The sequence below is a fragment of the Ceratina calcarata genome, unplaced genomic scaffold (assembly GCF_001652005.2).
Source record: "Ceratina calcarata isolate Rehan_Ccalc_2016 unplaced genomic scaffold, ASM165200v1 scaffold310.2, whole genome shotgun sequence".
Taxonomy (NCBI): Eukaryota; Metazoa; Arthropoda; class Insecta; order Hymenoptera; family Apidae; genus Ceratina; species Ceratina calcarata.
Window position 1 is genome coordinate 506,681 of NW_017153562.1, and position 26,773 is coordinate 533,453.

The 26,773-nt window shown below is 47.0% G+C and overlaps 4 protein-coding genes across 16 annotated transcripts in view; all 4 read right to left on the reverse strand.

The window, feature by feature from the left end:
- LOC108624425 (CD151 antigen) overlaps positions 1-4,804 on the reverse strand; it is a 24,880-nt gene extending 20,076 nt beyond the window's left edge. Inside the window, exon 1 of the mRNA XM_018023699.2 lies at positions 4,540-4,804. The gene's annotated coding sequence lies outside the window, so the exon portion shown is untranslated. The remainder of the gene's footprint in view (positions 1-4,539) is intronic.
- Positions 4,805-5,135: 331 nt separating this feature from the next.
- On the reverse strand, positions 5,136-7,729 carry LOC108624408 (skin secretory protein xP2). The gene is made up of 6 exons (XM_026813155.1): positions 7,715-7,729; positions 7,187-7,418; positions 6,760-7,011; positions 6,355-6,525; positions 6,103-6,195; positions 5,136-5,665 (listed from the first exon to the last, which is right to left on the reverse strand). The coding sequence occupies exons 1-6, from the start codon at positions 7,727-7,729 to the stop codon at positions 5,652-5,654; spliced, it is 777 nt and encodes a 258-aa protein (XP_026668956.1). The 3' UTR covers positions 5,136-5,651.
- A 518-nt stretch (positions 7,730-8,247) lies between these two features.
- On the reverse strand, positions 8,248-21,071 carry wupA (troponin wings up A). 13 transcript variants are annotated; one of them, XM_018023704.2, is made up of 9 exons: positions 20,973-21,070; positions 19,424-19,467; positions 18,386-18,403; positions 18,034-18,162; positions 17,773-17,896; positions 14,895-14,995; positions 11,349-11,392; positions 11,128-11,269; positions 8,248-8,678 (listed from the first exon to the last, which is right to left on the reverse strand). In XM_018023704.2, the coding sequence occupies exons 2-9, from the start codon at positions 19,436-19,438 to the stop codon at positions 8,613-8,615; spliced, it is 639 nt and encodes a 212-aa protein (XP_017879193.1). In that variant the 5' UTR covers positions 19,439-19,467; positions 20,973-21,070; the 3' UTR covers positions 8,248-8,612. The 13 variants fall into 13 exon arrangements, with proteins under 13 accessions (XP_017879193.1, XP_017879194.1, XP_017879192.1 ...); XM_018023705.2 differs by lacking the exon at positions 14,895-14,995 and adding an exon at positions 15,412-15,512; XM_018023703.2 differs by lacking the exon at positions 14,895-14,995 and adding an exon at positions 17,407-17,507 and having other exon boundaries at positions 20,973-21,061.
- An 879-nt stretch (positions 21,072-21,950) lies between these two features.
- Rip11 (Rab11 interacting protein) lies at positions 21,951-26,627 on the reverse strand. Its single transcript, XM_018023694.2, has 6 exons — positions 25,975-26,627; positions 24,597-24,635; positions 23,978-24,224; positions 23,517-23,892; positions 22,733-23,449; positions 21,951-22,665 (listed from the first exon to the last, which is right to left on the reverse strand). Exons 1-6 carry the CDS (start codon positions 26,003-26,005, stop codon positions 22,489-22,491), a joined length of 1,587 nt encoding a protein of 528 aa, XP_017879183.1. The 5' UTR covers positions 26,006-26,627; the 3' UTR covers positions 21,951-22,488.
- Positions 26,628-26,773: the final 146 nt, after the last annotated feature.

The following is a 26,773-nucleotide window of genomic DNA, read 5'->3' on the forward strand; positions in this document are numbered from 1 at the left end:
GTCCTCTACAAGAAAGGTCTCATGCTATTTTCCCGTAAGTCTAACAGTTTAGGAGTTATTGAGGAAAAACGAAAATTTGGAAGAAATTGAAGGGGTACCCCTTGGAAAAATCTCGGAAAAATCGAAAATTTTTTTTTGTTGTTTATTATTAGCAATGTTCTTCCGACGTCTGATTTCTTTTAAAAAAATGCGTTCCTAAATTGCATAAACTTTTGGGATTGACTGTATAGCCAATACATCCTTAATTAATCAATTTCGTATCAACGTTTTATTCTCACCGTAATTCGTTGGTGTCGAGAAAGGCAAATTTGCGCGCGAATCCCTGGGGTGCGATTCCTTTAAGTAGGTAATATAACGTCGGACGCGAGGGAGGATCCTATTAAGAAACGCTGGACCATTTCGTTAGCCCCGAGACGAGGCACGAGAAGGATCGTTTCGATACGTTCGACTTACATGAACCCACGATGGATACGCGTCGACGAGGTTGGAAATCCGTGTGTGTTCAATTATCGCGGATTGCGTAGTACAGGTTTTGCCGAGCAGTAACTAACGCACGAGGAGACGCGACGACGGTTCAATTGGCCTAATCGGAGTCAGTTTGCCGAGCACCGACGTTCGCCACCCGTTTATTAAATAAGACCAAAGGCCACGAACTATTTGCGAACTGGGACGAACGGATTAGATTTCCTGTTGCAATTCCACCCGCGCATACGTACACATAAATGTCTTCAACGACGGCCAATGAAAATCGTACTCGTTCACTGTTCATCATGGGAGAGCGAGTTCCGCTTCTGTCGCGCGTGAGAAAAATCGTTCGCCGAACGTGACACCTGGAAACTAGATCGCGGATTCTCATCGTATTTTTTTTTTGCGTATACGATAAGATTCGCGGCCCAGCAGGTGTCCAAAAATAATGCGAGGGACGAACGATGGTAAAAAACCGCGGACGGTCGCGGTCACGTGCCTATAGCGAAACGAGAACTAATCGCGACTTCTCTTCCCGTAATTTTCAACCGGGAAATTCAGAATAGTGCACCGCGTCGGACGATTCTCTTTCCTTTTGTTACAAGAGTGCTTTTATTCGTAAAAGAACGTCGATAAAAATCGTGAAAGGTGTCGCACGTGCGGATTTGCCACTTCAATAATGAGCTTTCGCGACTCTTTCCTGCTCTCGCGACGAGGTACAACGCTCACGACTCAGGTCTCGGCAATGAGATTCAGCTTTGCGGTTCGTGTTCGCGCGTTCGTATCCGGTGTTACGTGCCTACTCCACTTTTTCTCTTTTCTCAACCAACAGTGAAAAAAGTTAAAGAGACCGATTCGTCCAAGCCCGATCGACAGATGCATTTCGTTATTCGAAACGGACGACCACCGGCGAGTGAACATCTTTCTCGCAAGGGCAAACCTCCGAGATCTCTCGTCGTCCAACGGGATATTGAGATGAATAAAAGTGTAACCAGAGTTTTTCTGTTACTGTCATACTTCCATGATCATCACGAGTGCTACCTGCCGGATGTACTACCCTGCTCTGCGGACCGATGGCTCTGCCCACCCTTCGGCCTTTTGTCAAGAGAAGTCTCGGCACGCTTTACGACCGAGCAGGTACGAATCTCTACTTATTGTTAGTTCCAAGCTCGTATAATTTCTACGAGTACTAAGGCTAGTCCATGAACAATACGAGAGAACTGGTGTTCTTTTTCGCTTGAGGATTTCCCGAAAACTTTCCCACGAAAATGCGATACCGTCGTACCTGAGCCGACTTGCTGCACAAATTCGATCGTCGTTGAAACCATGCTCGATCTCAATAACGTTTGTTCGCTGTTCTCGGAGAGAATATACGGGGGATTCATCCCTACGATGACGCATGATACCTGCCCGCGAGTAATATGTAGTAACAGGTAGTCGTTGATTCGCGACAGGAACGCAGATCCATACGTTATATTAGTTTTCTCTCGCGCGAAATAATGGAACTCGTTCCAACGAAAAATCGACATTTTTCCGAAGAATGCCAGGAATTTCGCTTGTAAAATTTCATAAAGCGGAATAGTACCAAAAATACGTGATCACCCAGCTGGAAAATTGCGCTCTCCATTCGGAGCACTAAGGCTACGTATATTTTGTTCCGTTAGTTCATATTTTCGCAGTTACGCGACAGCAAATTTATGTTGGATAGAACTATTTTCATCGTGGAAATTGAAAATATACTGGGAGGGAAATAATTAGCTTTGAAGGAACGACAAAGTCGGGCGGACCGTACGTTTTACTTTACACGCACGTATGAATAAGCAGTGCTCACATCATGTTACCGTTCTTGATATAATTCCTATCGAACGAATCAATTACAACGAAGTTCTTTGTCTCGAATCAATGAGAATGGAAACACGGCCACTGCTCTCGTTTGACCCGCGTTCTGTGAACACAGTGAAAATGTTTATCAAAAAGAGAACGCACACTAGAATACGCCGTATAGATTGTTTCATCGCAAATACATTCAGCGGCTCGTTTAAACATCGGAATACCTACGTCCAGAGCGGAAGGTATTCGGCGACGCGAGCAGATCAGTGGTCGCTCGAAAAGGAGCGTTTTAATTGGCGGCATAGGCAGAGAAGGGAACTGGTTCGACCGTTTAAATTTGCATTCAGTGAAAAAGCGATAGTAGCGATAGTGGAATGTAAAAGGATGAAGAGGCAGAGAGAGAGAGAGAGAGAGAGAGAGAGAGAGAGAGAGAGAGAGAGAGAGAGAGGGAAGTGGGCTTTTTAAGGGAACGGTTTAAGGTGAAACTCTCTCGTGACTACGAGTCTTGAAAATAGAAACTGATCAACGTAATTAGCGGAAGCTGGTCAACCGGTCTCACGATGGGTTCGATACTCGAGGAGCTGTGAACCTGACAGCGCGAGGATGTTCACGTGATTAAAACCAAAGGCATCGGTCAGAATCGATATTGATTCGACGCGAGTACAATATTGCTGCGTGGGCGACGTGTTCGTTGATCGATTTCACGATCAATCGGGAAATTGCTCCCGTGCATGATCCCGGTCATCATGTTACCGGCTGCAAACCGCGAGGCCGAAACAACGTACCGTTCTGACGATCGACGCGATCCAGGCTTTACTCAAACTGACTCGCGTTCACCGAGAGCGAAACTCTCCGATCCATCGATCATCTCCTAGCTTTAACCTACTCTTCTCGATCGTGCAAGTGTATCCGCCGCACGTACGGTGTACACACACAGAGAGAGAGAGAGAGAGGCTGACGTACGCTACAACGATAACGTTTTATCCGTCCGCTGAGCATCGCAGACACGACAGCGACCGATAGTCGCGTGTCGCGTCTACTCTTTAGTCGAAATTTTTAACGAAACGGAAATGTATAAACATTATCATCCGGTACTGGACGATGCGATCGTTGCAGCGCTTCGATGACGACCGACACGGCCGCTGGTAGGAACCGGAAGTACGAATCTGTAGACTCTGTATCGTGTCGATTCGATAATTAAAATCGCGTCCGATTTCGCTTACACGCGTCTCGCATATCGCGTTACGGGTCGAGTGACCGAGACCGAGGTATGCACAGCGTACGCGAAGTACACTGGTTCGCTCGTAAATACCGTCGCGTCGATTTTTCTACCGGGCCCGTGACCGCGCCGGGATCGCATCGTCGCTGGACGTTTCTCGCGCACCGAGTAATAAATATGCATCGTTGCCTAGGCGATTTCCTACGGGGGAACACGCCAAGAACACGCGCTACAGTAGCTTGAATGATAATCCGGAAATTCGAACGGGAAATTTCGTCGAGGAAGCGCGGTTTTCGCTTCATAATTTTGGCCCGCGTAATTGCGCGCACAAGGCATGTTCTTAAATTCTATGCTTTCATCCAGGATGCTGCTCTGTGCTCGTCCTATTTACATTCTAGAGCACGTTTCTTGCTCGGGGAAAACGATACAAGATTCATTCGCCCGAGGCTCGATTCAAATTATTTTTATGCTCGCCAGTCGGGTTCAACGAGTAATTCTCTTTGTTTATAGATACCATCGTGCTTGAGTAACGCGATGACGCGCATAGACCGAATTTATAGGGAAGCAGAACATGCAGAACATCGAAAGATGAAAATATTATCTTTACTCTGCGTGCGTGCACAGAGATAACTGCGTTTATCTAGGTCCGAATACATGGTATGTACCAGGTCAGTTGAAACGACAACGTGCGAGGGAGAAACAGAGGGGGAGTTGAACGAGCAAAATTTCGAAGAAGAGAAAAGCGCGGTAGCGGTGTGCGTGGTCGGTGTCGGTTTATCCTCTCTCGTTCTAGGTCTCTTTTTTACCTGTTCTACCTGTCCCTATCGTTCTCGTTGTCCTACGTCCTACGCCTCTTTCGTACCTAGGTTTCACGCGTCCGGAACCGGTTGACCGGGACAAGGCAACAGAATTCTCTCTATGATCGTCGAAACGACGCATTAATTTAAACGAGCGCTCTTTCGAACACAGACTCGATCATCCGCGCTGCTCATCGAGTATGATACAGCATCGACGTAAGAGCTTACCGTGAATTTTTCCTGGTGCGACGCGACGACGAAGACGCAAACGTTAACCGCGTGGCACGAATCAACGGCTATTGCGTAACGCAGCAACGTGTCTTCGACGCTTGAACGTATTTATTACGCACGACACGAGATCACACTGACCCGTTTCTTCGCATCGTGTCACGTGATACTTCCAAATTCGGAGACCAAGGCCGCGCAAACGTAACGCGGAACGAGAGCGCGATAGTGAACACGACCTTCCCTCACGGCTGCCGGGACGCGACTGACTCGCGACGACCGCCCGACCACCGCGCCCACCTCGCCGTTCCTATACTTACCTCCAGTCAGTTTCTAATTACGCGCACTTCTATATACATGTATGAAGTACTTACGCGGACAAAGTACAAAATGCGCGATATCCACGTATCTGCACGCGTACTTATGTCTTACTTAAAGTACAGTACTCGTTCGGATCGCACAATTTTACGTGTACGTCGGACAGGTAATTGACGTTCGATTCTTTTACAAATGTAAAAATCGTGCGTGTAGACAGACTTGGAAACAACGAAAATCTGAAATCGTGGGACGGTTAAAGGGACGAGTCGATGGACTAAAAATTCTGTAAACGCAGAACAGACTTTTATTACGAAATCCAATCATGTTCAGTGGTCAAGGTAAGTTTGAACATAGAACGTTCTGTGACTTATTTACATAAAAATGTGTTTCGTTGTCGGTTTCGTTCGATAGAAAAGTCCTCCCTCGGGACAACGGCGATCGTTTTTTCCCTTAATTAATTATGCGTAATGGCCGATGTCCGACGAGATAGCCGACGATCTGCGATGATTCTCTCGTGCTTGTGACGCGTGTAAAATTCGTGAAAGGGACTTTCTCAGGTATTATCGTCCCGTTTCGAGTTATCGGTAGATAAACAGGCGCGATGGGGCGTCGAGGTTGACGCGTAACAATGGTTTAGGATGACGATGACGATGACGGGCGACGCACGCCGAGCATGGTACCTACAGAGACAGAGATGGAGAGATTCTCCGCGCTTGTCCATGCCACGTGTACGTTTTATGCAAATTCTAACGAGTCGAAGTCGTGCGAGGTGATCCTTGATCCGTTCCAATTCTGAGTTACGACGCCGGTGCTGGAAGTAAAACATAGGATCAGTCCGCCTCTTCACCGGGGTGGAAGGAGGGAGGGATACTGGTAGGGATCTCGTCGATCGTCAGAGAATTCCTTCAAAGGAATCGGATGCTCTTAGATCAACTGGCTTTTAATCCCGTCTTTCGGCTGGCTAAGTCTTACTTCACCCTCCTCGAAGCTTCAAGGATTACCGGGACTCCTGGTCCCTTCGTTTCAATCGTTAATGCTACTGTTATTCCGTTCTATTCGATTAAAATTTAGTCGCTCAGAATAAAATCGTGGAACATCGTATTAGGATGCAGTGCGATCAAATATGTACTCGAGTACTCGTTGGCTCTCGGTCCTTGTCGACCAACGACAGATACGATTAGTCGACTAATCTCCGTGACTAGATTTTTAGTCCTCTACTAGAAGGTGAACCTTCGCAACGTAACATACCCCACGTGATGAACTTGGAACCTGGAACTTGGATTATCGGGCGACAGGGTTGGACGTTCACGATAACTTTCAAAAGCAAAACTACCTTAGTAGCTAGAAACGAAGTCGAAGAAAAAGGACATTAAACCAAGGCTAAGAGAGAATGGGAACGATGAACCGTAACGATGAATTCATGAACAATTTCAGATGAGAAAAAAGGGTGATTACTCCTTTAGGCGAGCGAACGAGTAACGTGGAAAAGAGCATCGTTACCTTCGGCGGGTGCGGGTGGGGCAGCCTCTGCCGGGGCTGGAGGTGGACCTTCGCAGCACGGAGGTGCTGCTGGGGCAGCCTCGGCCGGTGCAGCCGGGGTTCCTTCCGCGGGAGCTGGCGGAGCACCCTCGGCCGGTGGTGCTGCCGGGGCTCCTTCCGCTGGTGGTGCACCTACAAAAATCACGATTACTACCTCTTCCGAACGTCACCGTTTTACTACCGTTCGATCTCTCTTCGATCGTATCAGTTAGTCGTGCGAGGTTCCATAACGAAAGACAATCATGAAACGTACGAGGATGATAGAACGTCAAATCTAACGGAACTGCAGATCTCAGGAAATCACTAGATGTACACGTGAATTACGACTGATCTGCAGTCCGACGAAGATGATAGATGAAGAATCACCTTCGGCAGGTGGTGCAGCGGGTGGCGCACCTTCGGCTGGCGGCGCACCCTCCGCTGGTGGTGCACCTTCCGCGGGAGGTGCACCCCCGGCAGGAGGTGCTCCCTCGGCCGGAGGCGCTCCCTCGGCTGGAGGCGCTCCTTCCGTTGCCGCTGGCGGCGCAGCTCCTTCTGCAGGTGCAGCTGCAGCTGCTGGTGCTTCACCTTCCGCTGGTGGCGCCGCGCCTTCCGCTGGCGCAGCCGCTGGTGCACCTTCTGAACAAGTATACATGCTCTAATCTAATCGAAGTCGTGACAGAAGCCGTTCTATTCGGCGACGGCTCGGTTGAGTCGTTGTCATCGAAGATGCACAGAGCATCGTCATGACGTTTCGTACTCGAAGTATCTCGTTCTGAGTGAGTTAAGACATAGATGAATCGGAAATACTGACCAGCCGGAGGCGCACCCTCGGCTGGCGGGGCACCTTCTGCAGGGGGTGCAGGAGCACCTTCGGCAGGAGGTGCCGGCGGCTCTGGCGAGGGTGTCGGGGCCGCTTCCGCGGGAGGTGCAGGAGTCGGTGAAGGCGTCGGCTCCGGTTGTGGCGACGGCGTCGGAGGTGCTGGCGATGCCGCTGGTGGTTCTGGCGTCGGTTCCGGCGCTGGTTCAGGTGGAGGTGGCTCTTCCTACGTTTCAACGTACCTTCAAGTTTCCACGAACATCGACGAGTCGTGCTTTCGCATGCGGAATGGTCGCGAGATCGTGACCACAGACGTTTCGCATGCGGGACGATCGCGAGATCGTGACTACGGATGTTTCGACGATCGGAGGGTTTACAGAGACATGCGATTTAATTTTAGGAACGTGACGACGTTTACTTTGGATGAGGTCAATCTTGTTTAATCATACGTAACACTGACTAAAATTACGTTCGCGGTTGAATATTGGTCGACGCGTCGATGACGTGCTGAACGTGATTCACCGTCGTTACGCGCATTTCCCAAAGCTGGAATGGCGTTATCATTAAAATTTCGTTTATCGATATGCCATTTGTTCTGAACGACGACGACTGAACGTCCGAGTTCAGTTTACATCCCGTAAATCAATTACCGATACCGATCGTCGTCGGGTTCGGGACAATTAAACAACGGCGTCGCAGCGATAGACGTCGCCGGGCAGTTTCAATAGGAACGAGTTTCGGAACGCGTCGCGGTCGCTTACGTTCCATCCATAAACGTGAATACGGCTCGCGTATGTACGTTCGACGAATCGTAACGAAAATGATGAGCGATGCAGCTACGTGAAAATCGTAAAAAAAAACGCGTTCAAATCGTTGGGAATCAAATATTTTGTTACGTGGAACATGTGAAAAACATTAGTCGAAACTAGTCGCGATCGACTCGTCGATACATTGGAAGTGTTCTAGCATCGCGCACGTTGTTATTATCCGATTTTTATACACAGAACATAGAAGGTGAATTCAACGACGAGAGGATGGGGAAAATTGGGACAATAAACGCATGAATGTTATGTATTTCATTGTTAAACTTTTTGCTTTACAATAAGCCTTACTTAAACGATGCTCCCATTATCCAGTTCACAGAGAATCACATCGAGTAAACAGAGGGATCGACGTGTAAAAAACATTGATATACGGAAACGTTAAGGGGTGTCGTTCTCTTTTTTTAGAAATAAAAATATGTACACGCGACAGAAGATACTGAACCGTGGATTAGAACGTGGACACGAGACACGATATCGAGGACAGTATTAAATACATAGACGATACATCGTGATCTCTGGATACACTTAGGGAGAGAAAAAAAATCAAATGAGAAGAAGGAATTTCGTAGATGGACGTCGGATGGATCCCTTCTCCCTCATGCCTCCACCTCTTCTTCCTTTACCTTCTTTTCCTCGCCTTTCTTCGACCAGTCCGGTTTCTTCTGCAAAGTTCAGAAAATACACGTGAGAAGAGCGCGCGAGATCGATCGATCGAGAGTTGCAAACGCCAGTCCGGTGGTTAGCTGAATGGGAAAAGCGGGGTAACGTTTCGTAGAGGGGCGCGCGGAAAGTTCATCGGGGCAAAGACTTATATGCATGTATTTATACATGTAGGATATTGAATCGTGTAGAGCATAGAGTTTGACAATTTTTATTCCGTCCCCGATAGAAGCTACGATCCTCTCTCTTCGTGTTCGGATCATCCGGAAAGCCGTGCAGTTTGTTAGTAAAGACGAGGCGAGAGAAGAGTCCGTGCGAGAGAAAAAGAAACTTATATCGTTAAAGAAACGAAGCTTTCGGTCTAATCCTATATGCAATTCGTTCCGCTGCGGTCATTCACTATTCGCATAAACTCTACACCTACACGTATCGCGAAAAGTTCTAATATGCACACTCTCCCCTACAGAAGCATGCCGATCTACGAGTTGATCGTTTAAAGCTTTACCTTATCTTTTGACGCGTTCTGCGAACATAATGCAAGAGCAACATCATTAGTCAACGGATAAGACAACGGACAATTATTAGAGCGTACAAACTAATCGTAGACTTAACGATTAACCGCGATTCGTGCCGAGGATCGAAGTCCTCGACCCGGCACGAATCGCGTTCGACGGAAAGTGGCGTGTTCGATCCGTGCGTCGATCTGCCGTAAAACGAATTCGATCATTCATCGAGTACAAACGCGGAACGCGACCAGGGCGTTGAGGCACGGACCGAGTATGACAATCAGAGACGGGACAAACGATCCTACACGGGTGGTGAGTCTGGAAGCATGGCAGCCGAACGGCAGTAAAGGCAAGCTGCGATGTAAGAACGATATCTGCTAGAGCGTCCTTTCGTAAACGTATTTTGATCGTCGTATGATCGACGTACATCGCGCGTAGCGTTGTATCCTATAAGTTTCGGTTCGACTTTGCGTAAAACTCAAACAGAAGATAAACGCGGGACGGTACGCGTGGTGCGAGTGATGAGAAAAGTGCAACAGAGATAGATAGAAAAGAGTGAGGCACTGTGAGTAAAGCGCTTTTGCGATTATGTACGAAAGTCTGTGAGTCTAAAATAACTTATGTATCTTGTAAGCCATTCTCACCTTCTTCTATAACGTTCCTTTCTCTTTTGATTCGTTACTTTTATCAAAAGTTCTCGTGAGGTAGCGTTAAAAATGAAACGAGTCGCAAAAGAGGAAAAAAGCAAATTAGCCGCGAGAGAGCACGGTGTCTCTCGCGTATAAAAAAGAGTGAGAAGAGAGCTGAGAAAAAAATTAGCGAGAAAAAGATGAAGCGATCCTCGAACGGGACGCTACTGTCGTTGCGCGTGTTTCACGTTCGGTCCGACCTACGACCGAGATCGTTCGCGTTCTATTAGGTGGTACATATGGGTAGATCGTGTAAGATAAATCATTTTTCATTTATTGACGATCTGAAAAAGCTCGGCTCATAATCTGACAGCGATGGTTCGTGTCACGCGTACATGCGCATATGCGATATCGATCGTTCCATCGTACCTCGGAACTTCGGAAACCACGAGAGGCACGATTTCATTCTATCGGTACAATGATCGAATAATCGAATAATTGAGTGAACGAACCGAGAGCGGTCAACGTTGAAACCGTGTGTACGCGCGGGAGTTAACTCGAAAACGTTTACCCGGTATTTTCACCTGTGTGTCTGATTGATGCGGGTATTCTGTATGACATTTATCTACGTGTCGAAGCTCTTTAGGTAGTGTACGATTATTATTCGTGTTCTTTTTATACTTTTTTTCTTTAAACGTTTATCTCGTGTTTTTTATATCTACTTCTTCGTCTGCCACTCTGCCTTCTCGGACTTCTTGGGCTGTGGAGAACAACACAATTGCCTAGTCAACTATCGCTACTGGGGTTCCAATTCGGATTGGTTTTACGTGTACGTACGAAAAAAGGGTAAAAAGTATTCGGCCCTTTCAGAGAGATCGACCGACGACGTCTCCCGCGTCCGGACGTGCTTTCGCTCGTATCGTGATCGTAAGATTTACAACGGAATACGAAATCCGAGGGATCGATCTCTCCGCAAGGACGTCGAAATGAGTAAACTACTGATACGAGGAAAAAACCTGGCCAATCGGGTTTTATACACGGAAAGAAAACCAGAGCCACAAAAACGATCTTTCGCAATAGCTGAAAAAAATGTGAATAGATAGAGACCCACCCGTCGCATGGAGAAAAATTGAAAAACGAGGCACAGACGATGTGCGCATTAAAAAGTACTGAATCTCTCGATAGTTCTGTCTTGCCAAGATAGAGAGACAGAGACAGAGAAAGAGAGAGAAAAAGAAAAATATCCATGGACGGGAAGGAGAAGAACGACATGAGAAATAGAAACGATACGCGTCATCGAAAACGATCGCCCTTACCTCCTTGTCTTCTTCCTCGAGGGTGAACTCCTTCTTCTTCACTTGTTTAAGTTGATTACGGAAGTTGAACTCAGCCGCCTTCTTCTGCAGCTTCGCGAATTTGTTCTCGTACTTGGAGACTTTCTTCAGCGTCGGTTTCATGCTAACGAGATTTACAAAACTGTCTTATGACCGAACGAAAGTTTCAATTAGAAACGAAGAAAGGAGGACCGATTACTCACAATTTACCTCGGAGGTCGTTCACTTGGCTGTTCAAGTCCGATATCTGTGATCAGAAATTCGATTAGTTTCACGTTCCGTCTCGTCGCAGAAAACGCTGGTCAAGCGTGGTTGGGAAACGGTATGCTCTCTGGAAATTCGTACGGCGAGAGGCTCGCGTCACAGAGGCCGATTCTCCCAACAGGATTCCAAAGAGCAACCGTTTCGCGGAGCCACCGGGGCACACGTCCCCTTGTATTCGGATGGGTAGCGATTACGTTTAATCACAGTACACGGAAGTAACACATAAAACGCACGCAGCACTGCATGAAAACCAAACGAAGCGTTCAAATCGAGAAGCGGTCGATCATGATTAACTTCGAGCAGACGATGGTTAGATACTGGAGCATAAGGTGTCGTGCGACCTGCGTGCCAGAAGCAGGCGGGGAGAAGAAGCCACTCGAAGAATCGAGATGTAAATTGGCTTTATTAACTGCAATTTCAGGAACGTGGATACGACGGAAGGGTAGGAAGGAATTGTAATCGTAGTATCGTGTACTCGACAAGTCCTGATCGCGGTCAAGTCGAGTATCTCCTCCCTTTTATAGAAAAAAAAAAAAAAAATGAAAACGCGGTACAGTGAATAGAGCGTAGGATCGACGTAAGAGCAACGTCTATTCTGCTCTCATAGCGTAACTTTTCTCTTCCCTAAGGGTTCCGAACAAATTGATTTTCTAGTGCTATTCAATAGTTTCTCCGGAAGCCACTTGTAGGATGCTTTCTCTTCTTTCCGCCCCTCTCCAAAAAGACGTCGGAGAGAAACGGAGGGAGAGAGAGAGAGAGAGAGAGAGACCCGACGAATTGCACTTGCGAATAAAGAAGGAACGAAGGGATCGGCGTTGATGGGACGTGAATTTCATTCTGGTCAATCAGGGAGAGCTAGTCGCGAGCAGCTCTTTGTCCACAGAGGGTGAAAAGAAAAAAGAAAGAAAACGACCACTACGATCCCTTTTCTGCCCTGCTGGAATTCTGTTCTTCGTAGAAAGGAAAATTCGTCTGTCGTAGCAGTTACAAGTGACAATGACGGTTCGTCGGATGAATCGTGAAGAATCAGATTTCCAGCAGCAGCAACAGCAGCAGCAAGGATCCGCTATTTACAGGCCGGAATCGAACACCATGACAATAGGTTGACAGTCCGTGGCGCGTGCGAATCGGTGCAAAATCGCGTTCGACGACGACATCGTAGACGCGTGTACGTGTTTCACTTTCACGTCTCTTCCACGGGACGACTAGGGGAGAACACGAAATCGTTCGTCTTTTTTTTTTTTTAATTAGAATTTACATTCACAGGGACAGGGGGCGTGCCGTGCCGAGGTAGGAGTCTAATTTATGCCACAAAGGGAGACGAGAAAAGAAAAAGTGACAGAGGTTGTACGCGTGGGTAGGGCCCGGAGAATTTTCACAGCATGGCACTTCGGTCTCGTGATCTTCTTCGTTCGGCACCATCCACCTTCGTGAGAGTTAACGATGAAACGGAGATAGAAAAGCGTGGAAAGGAAGGTAACGTTCAACCGACCTTTGATCATCTACGATACAAGTTTCGGGGAGAGAAATACGATATACAGTACAGTATTTACAAACGTGGAACGAACAAGTTGTACGGGTAGAATTGAAAGGGGCAGGCCGGTGACAATAAGTTCTAAAGAGAGATGATGCGACCTACGTCTCGTACTACGTACCTACTCCTCTTGATACCTCAGTCGTCGATCGAATACCCATTCTACTCTGTCGCAAGCACAAGTGTCTCTACAATAATTACGATTTTTCTTCCCTCGCGGGGAATATGAAGTGCCATACTTCCCTCTCGCGATAGAAAAACGTAGATCCAGTGATACGCCGCGAGTAAAAACAAGTTCATGAAAAATAGCCGAGATAGCACTGCGAGAAACGAATCCATGCTGTTAATTTAGATAAAGATACCAGCCCAGCTGAACAGAGTTTCTGCGCTTCTATATCTACGAAAGTACTACTATGCGCCTTCGCATGATCGATCAGCTTTATCAAAATTTCACCGATACCGACGAATACGCGTCGACGTGTCTCGGTTAATTCCGCTTCGTATCCCATTTATTAAAGACAATACGCGCAGTATGTTTCCGACAGTTTTATACACATCGTAATGCATACAAAAAGTTCCTGAACATCATTAGTAGGATTCAGGGTGTTGCAGCCACGCATGCAAGGTTAAGCAAAAGCAGCCGTCAAATAACATGTCTAAAAATCAAGGCGGAGGTATTACATAGCAGTGCACCAACAAAGAAAGAGATACAGGTACAGAGAGAGAGAGAGAGAGAGAGAAATGAGAAAGATAGATAATGATGAAAGCGAGCGGGAAAAACACGAAGAAGACGTGAAATGTGAAAATACCGATTCGATACGACTTCCTCTTTTTTTGTCCCTTTCCCGATTTTGCACCGCACACGCACGCATCCACGCACGCACGCACGTACACACACGTGCGGAGTATCACGCAGTCGCGCGTGAGATTCGCAGGGATCATTCGGTCCCTCGCCTGTTTCCATCGACTGTGCATTATGTACAACAGAGTGAGAGGTAGAAGAGAGGAGAAAAAAAGATTCGAAATAAAATATGAGAAGGGTCAATGTGTTCTATCATTGGGAGAAAACAACGCGGCCTTCTCGTTTCACGATTCTCTTTCTCGGCGAGAACGCGTTGTCGATTCGTAAAAGCGGTAGTCGCGTCGCGCGGTCTCCGAAGAATCGTCGAACGAATCAAAGTCACTCGTATCGAATAATTTGACCAACGAACGTCTCCTCCATAAGCTTGCCCAGCCCTGATTCGAGTCTCAAGCTTTTACTTTCAAGATCCTTGCCGAGTTAGTAGAAAGCTCGTAAAGCCTGTGTCTGCGTTACACGGTTAGAGATAGTAGATATGTAGATTAAAGAGAAGAGAATCAAAGAGCGAACGCCTTCGAGTCGACGAGAGACACGTCTGATTGTAAGATGGAAAATAAAAGAGGATAGAAACGGGAGCGTTTCGAAAGTGACGCGGAGGACGCGAAAATAGGAGCGAGCGGTTGGACGAGGAGCAAAAAATTCCATTTGATCGCTGCGGCACTTCATATCCACGCGAAAAAAGAAAAATCATTTTGGGTAGACGCGAGTTCGTTCGAATCACCGAAGCAGGACTGACCAAGATCATATGGTACGGAACGAAACGAAACAGTAGGAAACGTCGGCGTGAGCGCAGACTAAAAAGATGTTCTACCAAATCATTGACGGTACGGTCGAAAAACGCGGTTCGATTTCTACGAAAGCCACTCAACGTGTCCTCCGAGAGAAACGTCGTGAAAGAGAGAAACGGCTAGAGAATATGTACACGTATGTACAGAAGAAGCAAACGGAAGATCGATGCGATCGGAGAAAGTCGAAACGACGCGTCTCGATCTCGACCGATCTCCTTCGCATCGTTCACCGTTGCTCTCTACTCCTTTTCGTATTCATTTGTTTGTTTTTTTTGGTTTGCTTTCTTTTATTTATCTCCTGTACCTCGTAGTCCCTTTTCCGAACTTCACGCTCCAAATCCCACTTCTGACCCTCACAAAGGTAGACGCGCTCGTAATACATTTGGCAAATCTCCTTCAAATCGTCTACAAAGAACATGGAGTGTTTCTCAGATATCCTTTCGCTGACAAGTAGCCAGGAGGCAAACGAGAGAGCAAAAAGCATTATTTAATCGGTACGGCAGCATTTCGTTTGACTCATTAAAAATTCTCTCTCGTTCCGGTCGAACCTAATAGTATGAAACGTCCCGATTCGTCGACGCGAACGTGACCTGCTCTGAAATCTCTCCAAATGGATATTGTCCTATCGACCTCCATCCGTATCGAAACGATACGCCAAGTTACGCTTTCAATTGCGATCCCAAAAAATTTCACGATCCACGAATCGAATCGTTCGATGAAATTTTTCGGGCTCGTCGAAAGGAGCGACGACGTCGAAAAATGGCACCGCATGAAATGAAAAATAATAGTCACGCGAGAGAGGCCGAATAAAAATTATTTACCTCGAACTCTTTCAACCTAATTTGCCTCTCGAGGTCGTACTTATCGCCCTCGAGCGCGTATAGTCTGTTCCAATATGCCGAACAGATCGTCTGGAGCTCGGCTAAAAGAACAAAAGTTTCTAAGATTGCGGAACAAAACGCAAACAAAAAATTCTGCTAAAACAAGGAGAAAGGAAGCAGGAGGAGGAAGAGGGGAAGAATATAGCAAAACGACTAGACGGTGTATGTTCGGTACCGGTTCTTTTACCCGTAAACTTCCCTTCTCCGCGTACGTACATACGTACCGTCTACCAAGGGGTCGATCGCGGAAGGGACAAAGAATTAGAGGAGATTCTCGAGTTCTGGAAGCAAGAAGCAGACGCACGAAGCTGAACCGCGTGAACGTTAACTCGTCGTACGCGTGATAAGTCCAGAGAGTCCAGGTCCAGGGAAAGGAGCAAGTATCTCGTTGTTCTTCTACTCGAAATCGGTCAAGACAGGGATGTAGGGTCTGGAAGTGTTTAAGTAGACAGTCAGCGTTACTCGACATCTACTGCGATTCTACGAATCACGCGTGCCTGCTTTCGTTCTCTTACTAATTACACATAGTAATCGTAATTAATATTGTTCTAATGGGACTCTAGGAAGACGGTCTAATCTAAAATTGAGTGCTACCAGTTAAAAATTGGCGGAATTAGATGAATCAGCCTCGAGGCCCGACAGCCGAGACCTCGGTTTTATAAAACAAAAATGATCACGATCAGCGCTGCGCTAGCAACTAGTAAAAAAAAATTGATTCAGGAAACAAAAAAAGAAGACACGATCGAAAATAAGAGGAAAAAAAAGTTCGGCTCTCCGAATCATTGTTAATTGCAGCCTCGTCTGTTTTGTTTGCTTTGCGCATCGAAAACTTTTCGACCTCGAAATCCTTCTTGGCGACTTCGTATTCAAGGTCGTACTTTTCCCCCTCGAGTGCGACGATCCTCTTATGATACTGGGTCAGAACGGACTTCACGCTAGCTGTCAAAATTCCAATCAACCTTGAAAAACACTTCTCTTCGACACACGCGAGCGTTTTTAATCGAAGTTGTGACGCGCGACGTGTTTTAAGCTCGATCGAACGGTGAAAAGGGAACGTTTTGTTTTTCGTGTAATTTTTGTCGACCGTTCGGGACGAGACGCGAAAGCAGGAACAAGTGTGGCCGTGTCGAGTCGTGTCGCAGCTAAATACGAAGTAAAATAGCGTCGATGCTGTCGATCGCGGAACTCGTGTGCGCGGTTGTGCACTGTGCGGTAGGTGCATCGACACAGAAAGCAACGTACAGACAGTGTAAACGTAAACGAAACGTACGAGATGCACGCGATTCTCGAAACCAGGTGCGCAACATGTATATATGCGTGAGTAACCGTAAGTACATTGCTCCGTCATACGCAACAGCTTGTTGATCGTGAGAACGCAATAAGTTAATACGTGAATAATCCTCAGCTTACCATATCATACGTGTGATACGACCATATAGCGTTAAACGAAGAGCGGACGATCGAGTGCGTGGGTCGCGCGCACAAAAGTGATACACATAGATAAGTGCGATAGAAAGTAGAGACAGCAGAGTAAGAGTAGCTGTGTTACGAATGAGATAAAAGATATTACGTGAACAGTAAAGAAGAGAAACACGGAGACGAAATGCGAAGCGACACTTGCCCGAATTGCGAGCCAATTCTCGTAGCTGACGCGCATCGGTTTCGACGGTCACGAACGTGAGACCCTGGCTACGATCATCTTGAGACAGGACGCGCACGATGTTCGTTTGCAACGAGCCACGAGTTTGGTTAATCGGCGAGTGCGAATCGCGAAGAAAACCAGAGCAAACGGTGTTCGGACAAGGCGAATAGAAAGGCAACCGGACAAGTGCGACGACATTGAGCATCGTTACGGTTTTCGCGTGAAAATGCCTCGTTATTTTCCACTCTAGTCGTAATCGTTCTCGCAACCGTATACTCTTTCTCTGTAAGTACCTCGTAGTCCTTCTTCTTAACAACATACTCGAGGTCGAATTTCTGATCCTCCAACGCTGTGATCCTATTGTGGTAGTCGCGCAGGATGCGCTTCAAGGCTTCTGCGTCGTCGAAGGGTGAAAAAAAATCGACAGAAATATATCAAATCTAGCTTCGAGACGTATCCTCTGCTCGAGAAAAAACGAACCGAAGAATCGTGGACCAGAAAATTCCGAAAGCGAGTCGAATCTAATTAAACCTCGTTACAAACCCTGATCGCTGATCTTCTATGATCACGCATCGATGAATCGCGAACAGGCCGATATCGATGTACGCGAAGTACCGATACCGTGCCTTTAAAAAATTGTAGGAAAAGTCTGAAAGTACCTTCGCTCGCGTTGTCGGTGTCCTTTGGCTTTCCGCACCTCTCCTCGATGATGCGCCTCCTCTCGGCTGCCTTCCTCTCTTGTTCCTTCTTCAACTCCTCCGCGGCCTTCTTACGCAGCAGCAACTAATGTGGCCAGATCAAAAGTCATCCTGTCGTTAATCATCTTTACACTTGATGCAACGTCGCTTGCGCATTCATCAATTTTCTATAAACGCACAAACGACGACGCGTCTCTTTTGGAAACGGGGGAATAAACTTACCCTGAGCTTCTTCTTCCTGTCAGGGGTCATGAAACCCTTCTTAGCCTTCTTGGCTTTGGAAGCCTCTTCGAGGCGGGCGCGGACCTCCGCCCTCTTTCTGTCGGTTTCCGCCTGCTTCCTCTTCTTTTCCTACATTTTCCGTGCGAAACTCCCTTAAAATATCTTACACGACAATCGAGACTCGAAGCGACGAAGAGACTCGTGAGAAACGAGATCTAGTACTTTCGGCGTTAAAAGAAAAAATAAATAAATAAAATAAAGCGAGACTAGCGAAGAGAAAAAAAAAAAAAAAATTGTCGAGAGAGACGAATTTCGTTTCACCGATGTGTAACCCCCTTCCTCTCTTACGTACATCCTCGAGACGTTTCCTCTGTAAAGAAAGAGAAAATGGTCAGAAAAAATTTTTTATCTCACTCTTGCATCAGAGCAGAGGAACGCGAAGCGTTGGCATTCAATCCTTCGCGTTCTGCCCTTAAAAACAGCCGAAGGCTCAAGAAGCGTTTGTGTAAAGTGTACCAATTGTGTCGTAGGTGATATTACGCGTATGAATTCAACGTCGAAAGTCGAACGTTAAAATTGATCGACGAAAGACAAGCGTGAGTAACATGCGGCGCACACGGAGGATCGTGTAGATCGCACTTGAGCGATTTTCATACCTACGTTTTACCTCATCTTTCTGATCACTAGGTACGTACATACATTGTACATACGTGGCTCGTGCTCGCAGTTCTAGTCTGACAAGTCTTAATCGTGATCAGACGTCGGGGAAAGTGTCGAAACGTATACTTTGGATAGAAATGACTTCTGCTCGTGGTCAGATTTCTGACGTACGCAGAGGCAGAGTCATCCACTTTCCGTGTCGACTCGAACCCGGACGACGGGACCAACAGGGAACGTAAGGAGAACAACAAAGAAACGAAAGTGGCCGTCTCACCACGAAGGAAATAGTAGAGGAGAAAAAATTCTAAATACGTCAACTTTCTACTGTTAAAAGATACCCGGGACGCGGTCGATCTGTAGAGTCCTGAGCATATCCATGTCCGTTCGTTAGAAAGAAAATACTTGTCGATTGTGTAAGTAAAAATACAAAAAAGGAGAGGAAATGATCATCGTGTCGAGTACTATCTGTGTGTCTCCTCTGTCGTTGTTCATGAAAAATTGTTGTAAGCAGAAAATGCAAAAGCGATGCGTACCTTTTAGCGAAACAAACTTTACTGCAAGGTGGAAGGTTCGGTCCACGGTTCGCCGTTCGTCGTGCAGAATCAACGACAGACATGAAATGAACAATGAGAAAATGTTAGATTAGATAGTCTCTTTACGCGTGCTACTCTCTCGATCAACGAGAGCGCAGAAGACGAACAACGGGCTCGAAAAATTCTACCTACCCAACCTCATCGTCCGCCATCGTGGTATCTGGCTGCTACTCCCGTTTACCTGAAATTAAAACGAAGCTTGCGTCGTTTGCGGTAGACCAACGATGACGGTGCCATCGTTCAGTTTTGCGACACGGATACAGTCGCGAACGTTGCACGCAGCTAAATATAAACGCGAACGGAAACATCGGCGGAGGGAGAGAGACGATTTCTCGATTGCATAATCGAAGAAATTTATACAGTAAACGAGGACCATTTCTGCGATTTGGCCGGTGGCTGGATCCTGGCTCTTTCGGATCCACGGAGAACGCGATGACAAACAGCAAGCGATAGCTACCGTGACGCAGGGCGTAGAACGTACGTAGAGTATAGAATATCCGGTGTTCGAGAATAGACGCGGATCAGCCCCACTTTTCGAGGCGGCACGACGCGAGGCGTCGGGGCTACGTCGACGATCCAAATTTGGCTGCGACGATCCGGCAGATCGCCTCGAGACTCGCCGCCGAACGAGAACGGGAAGCTCTGCTCGCGGCACATCACGTATCGTCAAAATCTCAATAAAAAACGCGTGAAACACGATTTGAGAAACGGTTCATGGTTCTTTGAACGATTCAAATCCGAACGATCCATGGAACCGTAGAAAACAGGAACACACGATTTGTCAAATGCACGAATTCCTTGATCAGATAATAAGCTGCGGTCCGATGTAAAAGGGCAGTAGCTACACTCATTATTCGATGGACAGTTATTTCGTCTTAGTAGCGAATCATCTTCGAAACGAGCCTGAATTTAGAAATCGATTCCGTAAGCTGAGAAACGGTTTATATTTGTAACGCGTTCGCTAAGTATAGAAACCCTCTCGTCCGAACCATTCCGAGGCACGGGTGTTTCGTCTCCGATGTCAAGAGGCATCGTAAAACTGGGAAACAGGCGTGTAATCCGTGATGTCGCGCAACTATCAGTTTTAGATTCCAGTTTCGCGATGTATCGCAAATTCCAGCGCATCGTGCGCTTTCATTAGAGCATGCACGTTTCTTCTCTTTTCCGAACGAGTAAGAAAGTCGACGACGACGATTTTCCGAAGAGGCTCGATCATTGGACGCGTCGATCGAGATCCACGCGTAATCGAAGTATCGGCGAGCGCAGCAAATACTAGTACAAGGTTGTGCACGCAGTTCTTATCGCGAGTTGAAGCGCGACGATGCCTACCTTGGGAAAATTCGAGCAATCGTGTCGAAGACACGGATCGTGAATGAGAGACACCGGTACGTTCTTCTTGTTCGTGGAACAACTTGAATTTCTGTCACCGGATTTCTGTCACGCGTCACACAGAGAAAAACAGAGACCGTCGCACGATTCACGGTTTCCAAGAAATAAGAGCGCAGCAACAATTGTGACCTTGGAAAGAATCCCGTTGAGAGATCTTCACCCGCGACGGCCGATATGGGGTTCGAAGAAATCGACGATCTTCGTCGTTTTCGCCGCGGATCCCGAAGAAACGAGGGGCGCGGGGGTTGAAAGACGCGACGCGCGAAGCTCGAAGATGCCGCGCGAGATTTGGCTTACCTTGAGAAGAACTTCAGCTGGCTGCGACCGGCCAACCGGACCTTAGGCAGTTGACTGTGCGATTCCGAATCTCTGGTCGACGTCGTGAACCTCCATCGTGGCACGTTCACGTGGTGGCAGGCCACCAATCGTGGCTCGCCGTTGCTCCTAAGCATTTTTAGGCGAGAGCTGCGCTTGCTGCCAAAAATAATCGGAAACTGAAAACGGATCCGAGACTGCTTCGTGGCTCCTCGAGGCCGATCCCTCGATTCCCCGCCTGTTCTCCGACCATTCGTTCCCTTGATCCGGCCGATCGTTACAATTCACTCGTTACACGTTATTCTACTTGTTCCGTATTTTGTCACCATACGGGACTACGTTTCGACGATGTTCTCATTTCTCGTAATGAGACGAGCATTCGAATGTAAACGCGATACTCTAATTTTATTCGTAGAGAAAAGAAAGTTGACGCAGCTGCATATAAATTGATCAAACGTTTCATAAAAGCGGAATCGTATTTTGAACTGGACGACTATTTTATTGTATTTACAAGTAATCGTTGACCGGTGATCATGATCGTAAGATCTCCAAACGCGCCGAGGCAAAACCAAGTTGTTATTATTAACGAATCGTTCTGGATTCCGCCCCTCCCTCTCCCCCCTCCCCCGACCATTTGGCACCGTACGTGGTAACGCTGACGGAAACATCGTAGTTTAAATGACGATTACGACACTATATCCGACTCTACTCTAATATTTCTCTCACTTTCAATGGAACTTCTACGTATGGGCTGCCATATAAATTCGACGTCACTCTTGTCCACGAAATGGTTTATGAACGTCTAAACTTGGTGATTTCCCGATTAATCATCGAAACAGGTTCTCTCTGAACCATTTGACAGCTCAGCCGACATGTTCATCTGAAGATAGAATTGTGCCGATGGTCGGGAACCTTCAGAAAGATAACTTTACCTTCGTTGGACAGGATTCATTGAAGATCTCACTTTTCGTATGAAATATATTTGCGAAAATATAATACATATAGTTAGGTCGGTCAGACAAGCTGTCATATAAATATTTAAAAATATAAATGTTTTACTACGTTGGGATCATACTTTGGACGGAAAACATCGTTTCTTTTAAATCATTCATCTCAAGGAAGACCAATAGAGTTTCCTCCATTCCGCATTTTCCGAGTTGGCACAAATATACCACTGTTGTTTAAAGTGCAATACGCATACGCCTGTATAAACTTCGGTAAAACTCCTTATTGAAACGACAACAAAAAAGAGGAAGCGAAAACTAAGAATTAAAAACAAACTCCAACAGAAGAAATTTATACGCTCGAAGTAGCGACGTCAATGGAAATCGGTATCCAGTATCTCTAATCATTAATCGTAAATAATTTAAAGCACGCGCATTAAAAGTAAGACAAACGTACGAGTGGGACAATCGCTGATTACTCCAAACCGAACGGTGCATTCAAATCTGAACGCCCGCGTCAGGGAATATCGAGAGACCGATTGATCACGATGTATTTACTGATGCCCAGGCGACGACAAGCGTCTCTGCGCTGTGTACGGGTTCTGCAGCAAACGCGGCGAACATTCGATCACTCGCAGTAACAACGCGTCTATATAATCCTCCAAATCGTGTAGACGTTTATTCTTATCCGCTACGTCAGCTTGCAATTGCAACGTCAGCTCTATCAGATCCTGTGTCAACAGAAATTTAAGTGTTACCCATTTAAAAACATGTACACGTAACAACGACGTCGATTACCTCTCTCGATTTTCCTTCGAACTGGGTGAGAACTTCATGCGGTAGGCGACTCTTCACCAGCGTTGTTTTGACAGCATCCTCACCTCCGATGATGATCCTTTCCGAAGACGAATTGTTCTCGTCGTTAAATTCCTTCAATTTGTTCTCCTTGTCCTTCCGCTTGTCCTTTCGTTGCTTCTCATCTTTGGGGCTCCAGGCAATGACGTTCTTGTCTTCCTTCTTCTCCTTGACTTTCTCGTCTTTTATATTTTTATTCGGCGTAGGTTTCTCCTCGTTTCTGTTCCGCACTTGCAGAACTTCGCGCGGCGCGGGTGTCGGCGATTCTGAAGCTTCCCGACGGTTCAAAGTCGCGGAAGGAGAGCTCACCGGCGATAGTTCGCGACGTTCGTCTTTCGGCTCGTCTATTACAATTTTTGGACTCGGTTTATTCTCCCATCGCTTGACGTTGTTGTTGACTTGTTTGCCATACAATTTCAAGCCCCATTCGTCGTCCTTAATGCTGTCTACTTTGGACAAGGCAGTGGTAGAGAAGCTCATAGAGAATCGCGGTGGCTTGTTGGGCGCTGTATTCGCCGGCGCTGGCGGATGATGATGCGCCTCGAAATTATTACCAGAGGATGTACTCGAGGCTACCGAAACTACACTGTCGCCGTTGCCAACGCCAACCGCGGGAGCGTTCAGTGACGACGCTGAACTCTTATGGGATAAATCATCGAACTGAAACACGCATCGAACGTCAAGGATAATTACCACGGCTCACAGAAATGCGTCGACGTCCACTCACCGTAAATTCATCTTCGTCTTCGCTGATGACCCCCGGGTCGGCTTCGCCAGGTTCTTGCCTGCTTCGAAATTTATGTTCCTCTTTTTCGTCCAAATCATCTCTCGCGTCCAGATTGTTCTTACTCTTTCCCTTCACGCGATTCCCGATCGACTTTGCCAATTTCCTCAGACCCTTTCGCTTCTCAAAGCTGCTTATACTAAGCAAACTGCCGCCGATAGCGTGAGCCGCCGTGGACAACTGACCCAGAGAGCTCTTGTGCCGTTCCTTGTGGCTCAAATCGGTCAGGCTGCCGGCTTTCACGATGAAACCTATCTTCACCTCGAGCTCGCCTCTCTCCTTCGTCTTCTCCTTGCCTGGCTTGCTCCCTAGCGTGTACCTAATAACGTTTCTCATTTTTATTCGTCGATCACGAGACCCGACGGACTCGTATCGACGAACAAAAATAAAATACGCGCGTTTACCATCTGTTTCTGGGTCTCTCGTAGACGTCGAAGCTTGACAGGGGTATGCTGACGGTACCGAGAAATTCATCGACACCCAGAAAGTTTCGATGAAGAGCCGTGAGGACGATCGCCGCGGTGTTACCCTGCTCCGGGATGAGCAATTCGCATTCCTCGTGCCATTCCACGTCCCTTAAAGCTTTCTCCTTCACGGACGTTTGATACTTCTCCTTCCCGAGCGCGATTGTCACGAAGCAGTCGTTCGTCTCTGTGTTATTATTACATGATAAACGTGGCGGACGGTCGGGCGTGGGTGGAGAGGAAGGAGGTCAACCGAGGTTAAAAGATCGACGAGCTACTGCTCTCTTTTTTACATTTTTACACTGCAAGAATTTGGTCGAACGTTCGCGCGTTGCTGAAGTGCGCGCTTCGCGAAATTCGATTCCCCTGACAGCGATGAAAATTCGCGAGTCATTGTTTTGAAATTGGAGGAATAAAAGTATACCGGCACACGAAAAATCATGTCACGACCTAGAGGTCCCAGCCATACTTATCGTCAAGTATGACGCAAAAAGAAAATTTAGAACGACCACGGTTGTCTTCGCGATCGTATGGAGGTAGCAAAGATCGGCATACTTACTGTGTTTCCCTTTCGTCAACAAATTCCTCGCCCTCTGAACTGTGAAAAGAGAAAGAAAAATATGATCGGTCACTGAATTTATCACTCATCGTGATAAGTGTTCTCGGATATCGAACAAAGTAGTACGCGTCGCGACTGAAGGGGCGTGACTCCAGATAATTTCCGTAGCTAATCGAATACAATGCGAATGACGAAGAATCATGTATAAAAATTGACGCGCAAAATAATATTGCACATCTCCGCGAGCCATTTAAGTAGTTCGAGCGAGCGTGAGCGTTCTCACCTACTATTCTCCTGCATTCTCACCGCGAAACTTCGCTTCTATAGGTACATCGTTCCATTCCTATTTTCGACTCCCGTGTTGTACCTATCCCTTTGCGGTAACGGTTTTCACGCTCAATAGACCGTAACGTATTCTCTGCCGCACATATTTTTGTTCGTCCGCGGATAACAATATGCGCGAACCGCTAAATATACGCGTACCTAATTACGATCCTGGGAAGAGAACTCTACGGGTACGAACGAAATCGGGGACAGATGCTTTCACGCTTTACCTACGTACTTTCCGATTAAACGAGGAGTTAGAAAAAGTGTATTTCCCAAATAAGTATAATATCCGTAAATTTCGAGATTTCTTGGTACAGTACGTTATTATCTTATCTCTTGGTAATTCTCTAAAGTCGATTCACCGAGTACATGAAACAGGACGTTACTAGTGTACGAGTAATTGCTGCAGTCATCTAATAGAAAGTACGACGTTTCAACGAGACCATACACGGTGTACTCGTTACTCATGTCAGCTGGTGTTCCTTGAAAATCGTGGAAGCATTTCGCGTTTTGGCGGGAAACACCTCTTTATTTCGTACGCGTTTAAATGCACGTATTTTGAATAGAACGCAGTCCTCGCGAGACCAACGAAAAGATCACTATCTCGTGGTTTCATGGTATTCGAGTAGTTTTCACCGCCTCTCCTTGAAACGTCAATCGCGTCACGCGAGGCTGCGCATCAATTTTCTTCGACGCTCGTTTTTCCCAAATTTCACGTACGTGGCAAATCGATCTTCGTTTTAATCGCATTAAAAATACTTTGACGAACGAGGTCGCCCGACGAGCTGATCGTGAATCGGTCGCGATACGAACTGTACGCTTGTGCGAAAACAGTGCGAACGATCGTCCTGTCTCTCTCTCGTTAGACAAATACGTACCTGACAACGCGTAACGAGATTGCGAGGTTTCGATCGCGTACGTTCTACGAAATATACGTAACCTATGTTAAACCGAGCGCATACGAGAACTAAGTAATTACGGTTTACGGTACATCTGTTTCGGACGCGCTCGCTACATAGATCGTCGCGGGTGAAAATTCTTTCAGGCTTACCCGTCACTTGAACATGCGTCGGACTCCACATTTTTCTCGGTTCTCCGCTCGTTTTACGAGCTGCGAATATTCATCTGTCGCTGGTTCTTTCTACGCGAGTACGTGGTGCACGTAACGGGACGACTTACACGATAGCAACTGTCTCGACGCCGCCGGTTACTGGCATTATACGCGACGTTACGTTCCACGTCTCGATCCTCGGGATTGTACTCAGCCGACGAACTAGTACTCTCGGTCGCTATGCGATATAAGTAGACGTCAACGTCGACGACTACGCATACTTGACTCGACTCGGTTCGACTGGTGTTTGAACGAACTTCGAACAACCGCTACGCTACGTCCCACCTTGTGCATCACACCATCGCGATCGCGATCACTCTGGATCACGCATCACGCCCGCTATTGCGCTTTCCGTTGTGCGCATCAGGATCGTACGCGAACGTCGTGCGCTTGGAGCCCCGCATCGTCGCGCGTTATTTACATTCGACTTGTTAAATAACGCGTCGTTTTCCGAAATATCTTTCGATACCATCGATGTCCAAGCGAATTCAGGGTCACACGAGATGTCGAGTGTTCAATGATCTATCAGGATCTATCGAGAGACGCGGTATCGCCGCGAAGACCAGTTCGATTATAAACGTTATGTTCGCGCACAGGTTTCTACGCCAGAATTGATATGTTAAAAAATTTCGTAGAGAACTTGTTGGTCGTAATTTCAGGCAGGTACGAACTTATTTACCTGTCCGGAAGGTGGAGCTGCAGTGATGATCAGACGTTTGAACACCTGAAGTGGCTCACC

What these genes read in the sequence shown, in the direction of transcription:
- wupA (XM_018023704.2), bottom strand. An exon ending in CACCGACAACGCGAGCGAAG is followed by an intron (nt 14,996 to 17,772) that starts GTACTTTCAGAC and finishes TGTTCTTTGTAG; the next exon opens with ACGATTTGAAGGAGATTTGC. An exon ending in TCGAGGAAGAAGACAAGGAG is followed by an intron (nt 8,679 to 11,127) that starts GTAAGGGCGATC and finishes TGAACTTTGCAG; the next exon opens with AAGAAACCGGACTGGTCGAA.
- LOC108624408 (XM_026813155.1), bottom strand. An exon ending in CGAGGGTGCGCCTCCGGCTG is followed by an intron (nt 7,012 to 7,186) that starts GTCAGTATTTCC and finishes ATACTTGTTCAG; the next exon opens with AAGGTGCACCAGCGGCTGCG. An exon ending in CCCACCCGCACCCGCCGAAG is followed by an intron (nt 6,196 to 6,354) that starts GTAACGATGCTC and finishes CTTCGTTTCTAG; the next exon opens with CTACTAAGGTAGTTTTGCTT.
- Rip11 (XM_018023694.2), bottom strand. Translation starts at nt 26,005, where the DNA reads ATGTGGAGTCCGACGCATGTTCAAGTGACGG. An exon ending in GACGCATGTTCAAGTGACGG is followed by an intron (nt 24,636 to 25,974) that starts GTAAGCCTGAAA and finishes CTCTTTTCACAG; the next exon opens with TTCAGAGGGCGAGGAATTTG. An exon ending in GAGAGACCCAGAAACAGATG is followed by an intron (nt 23,893 to 23,977) that starts GTAAACGCGCGT and finishes AAACGTTATTAG; the next exon opens with GTACACGCTAGGGAGCAAGC.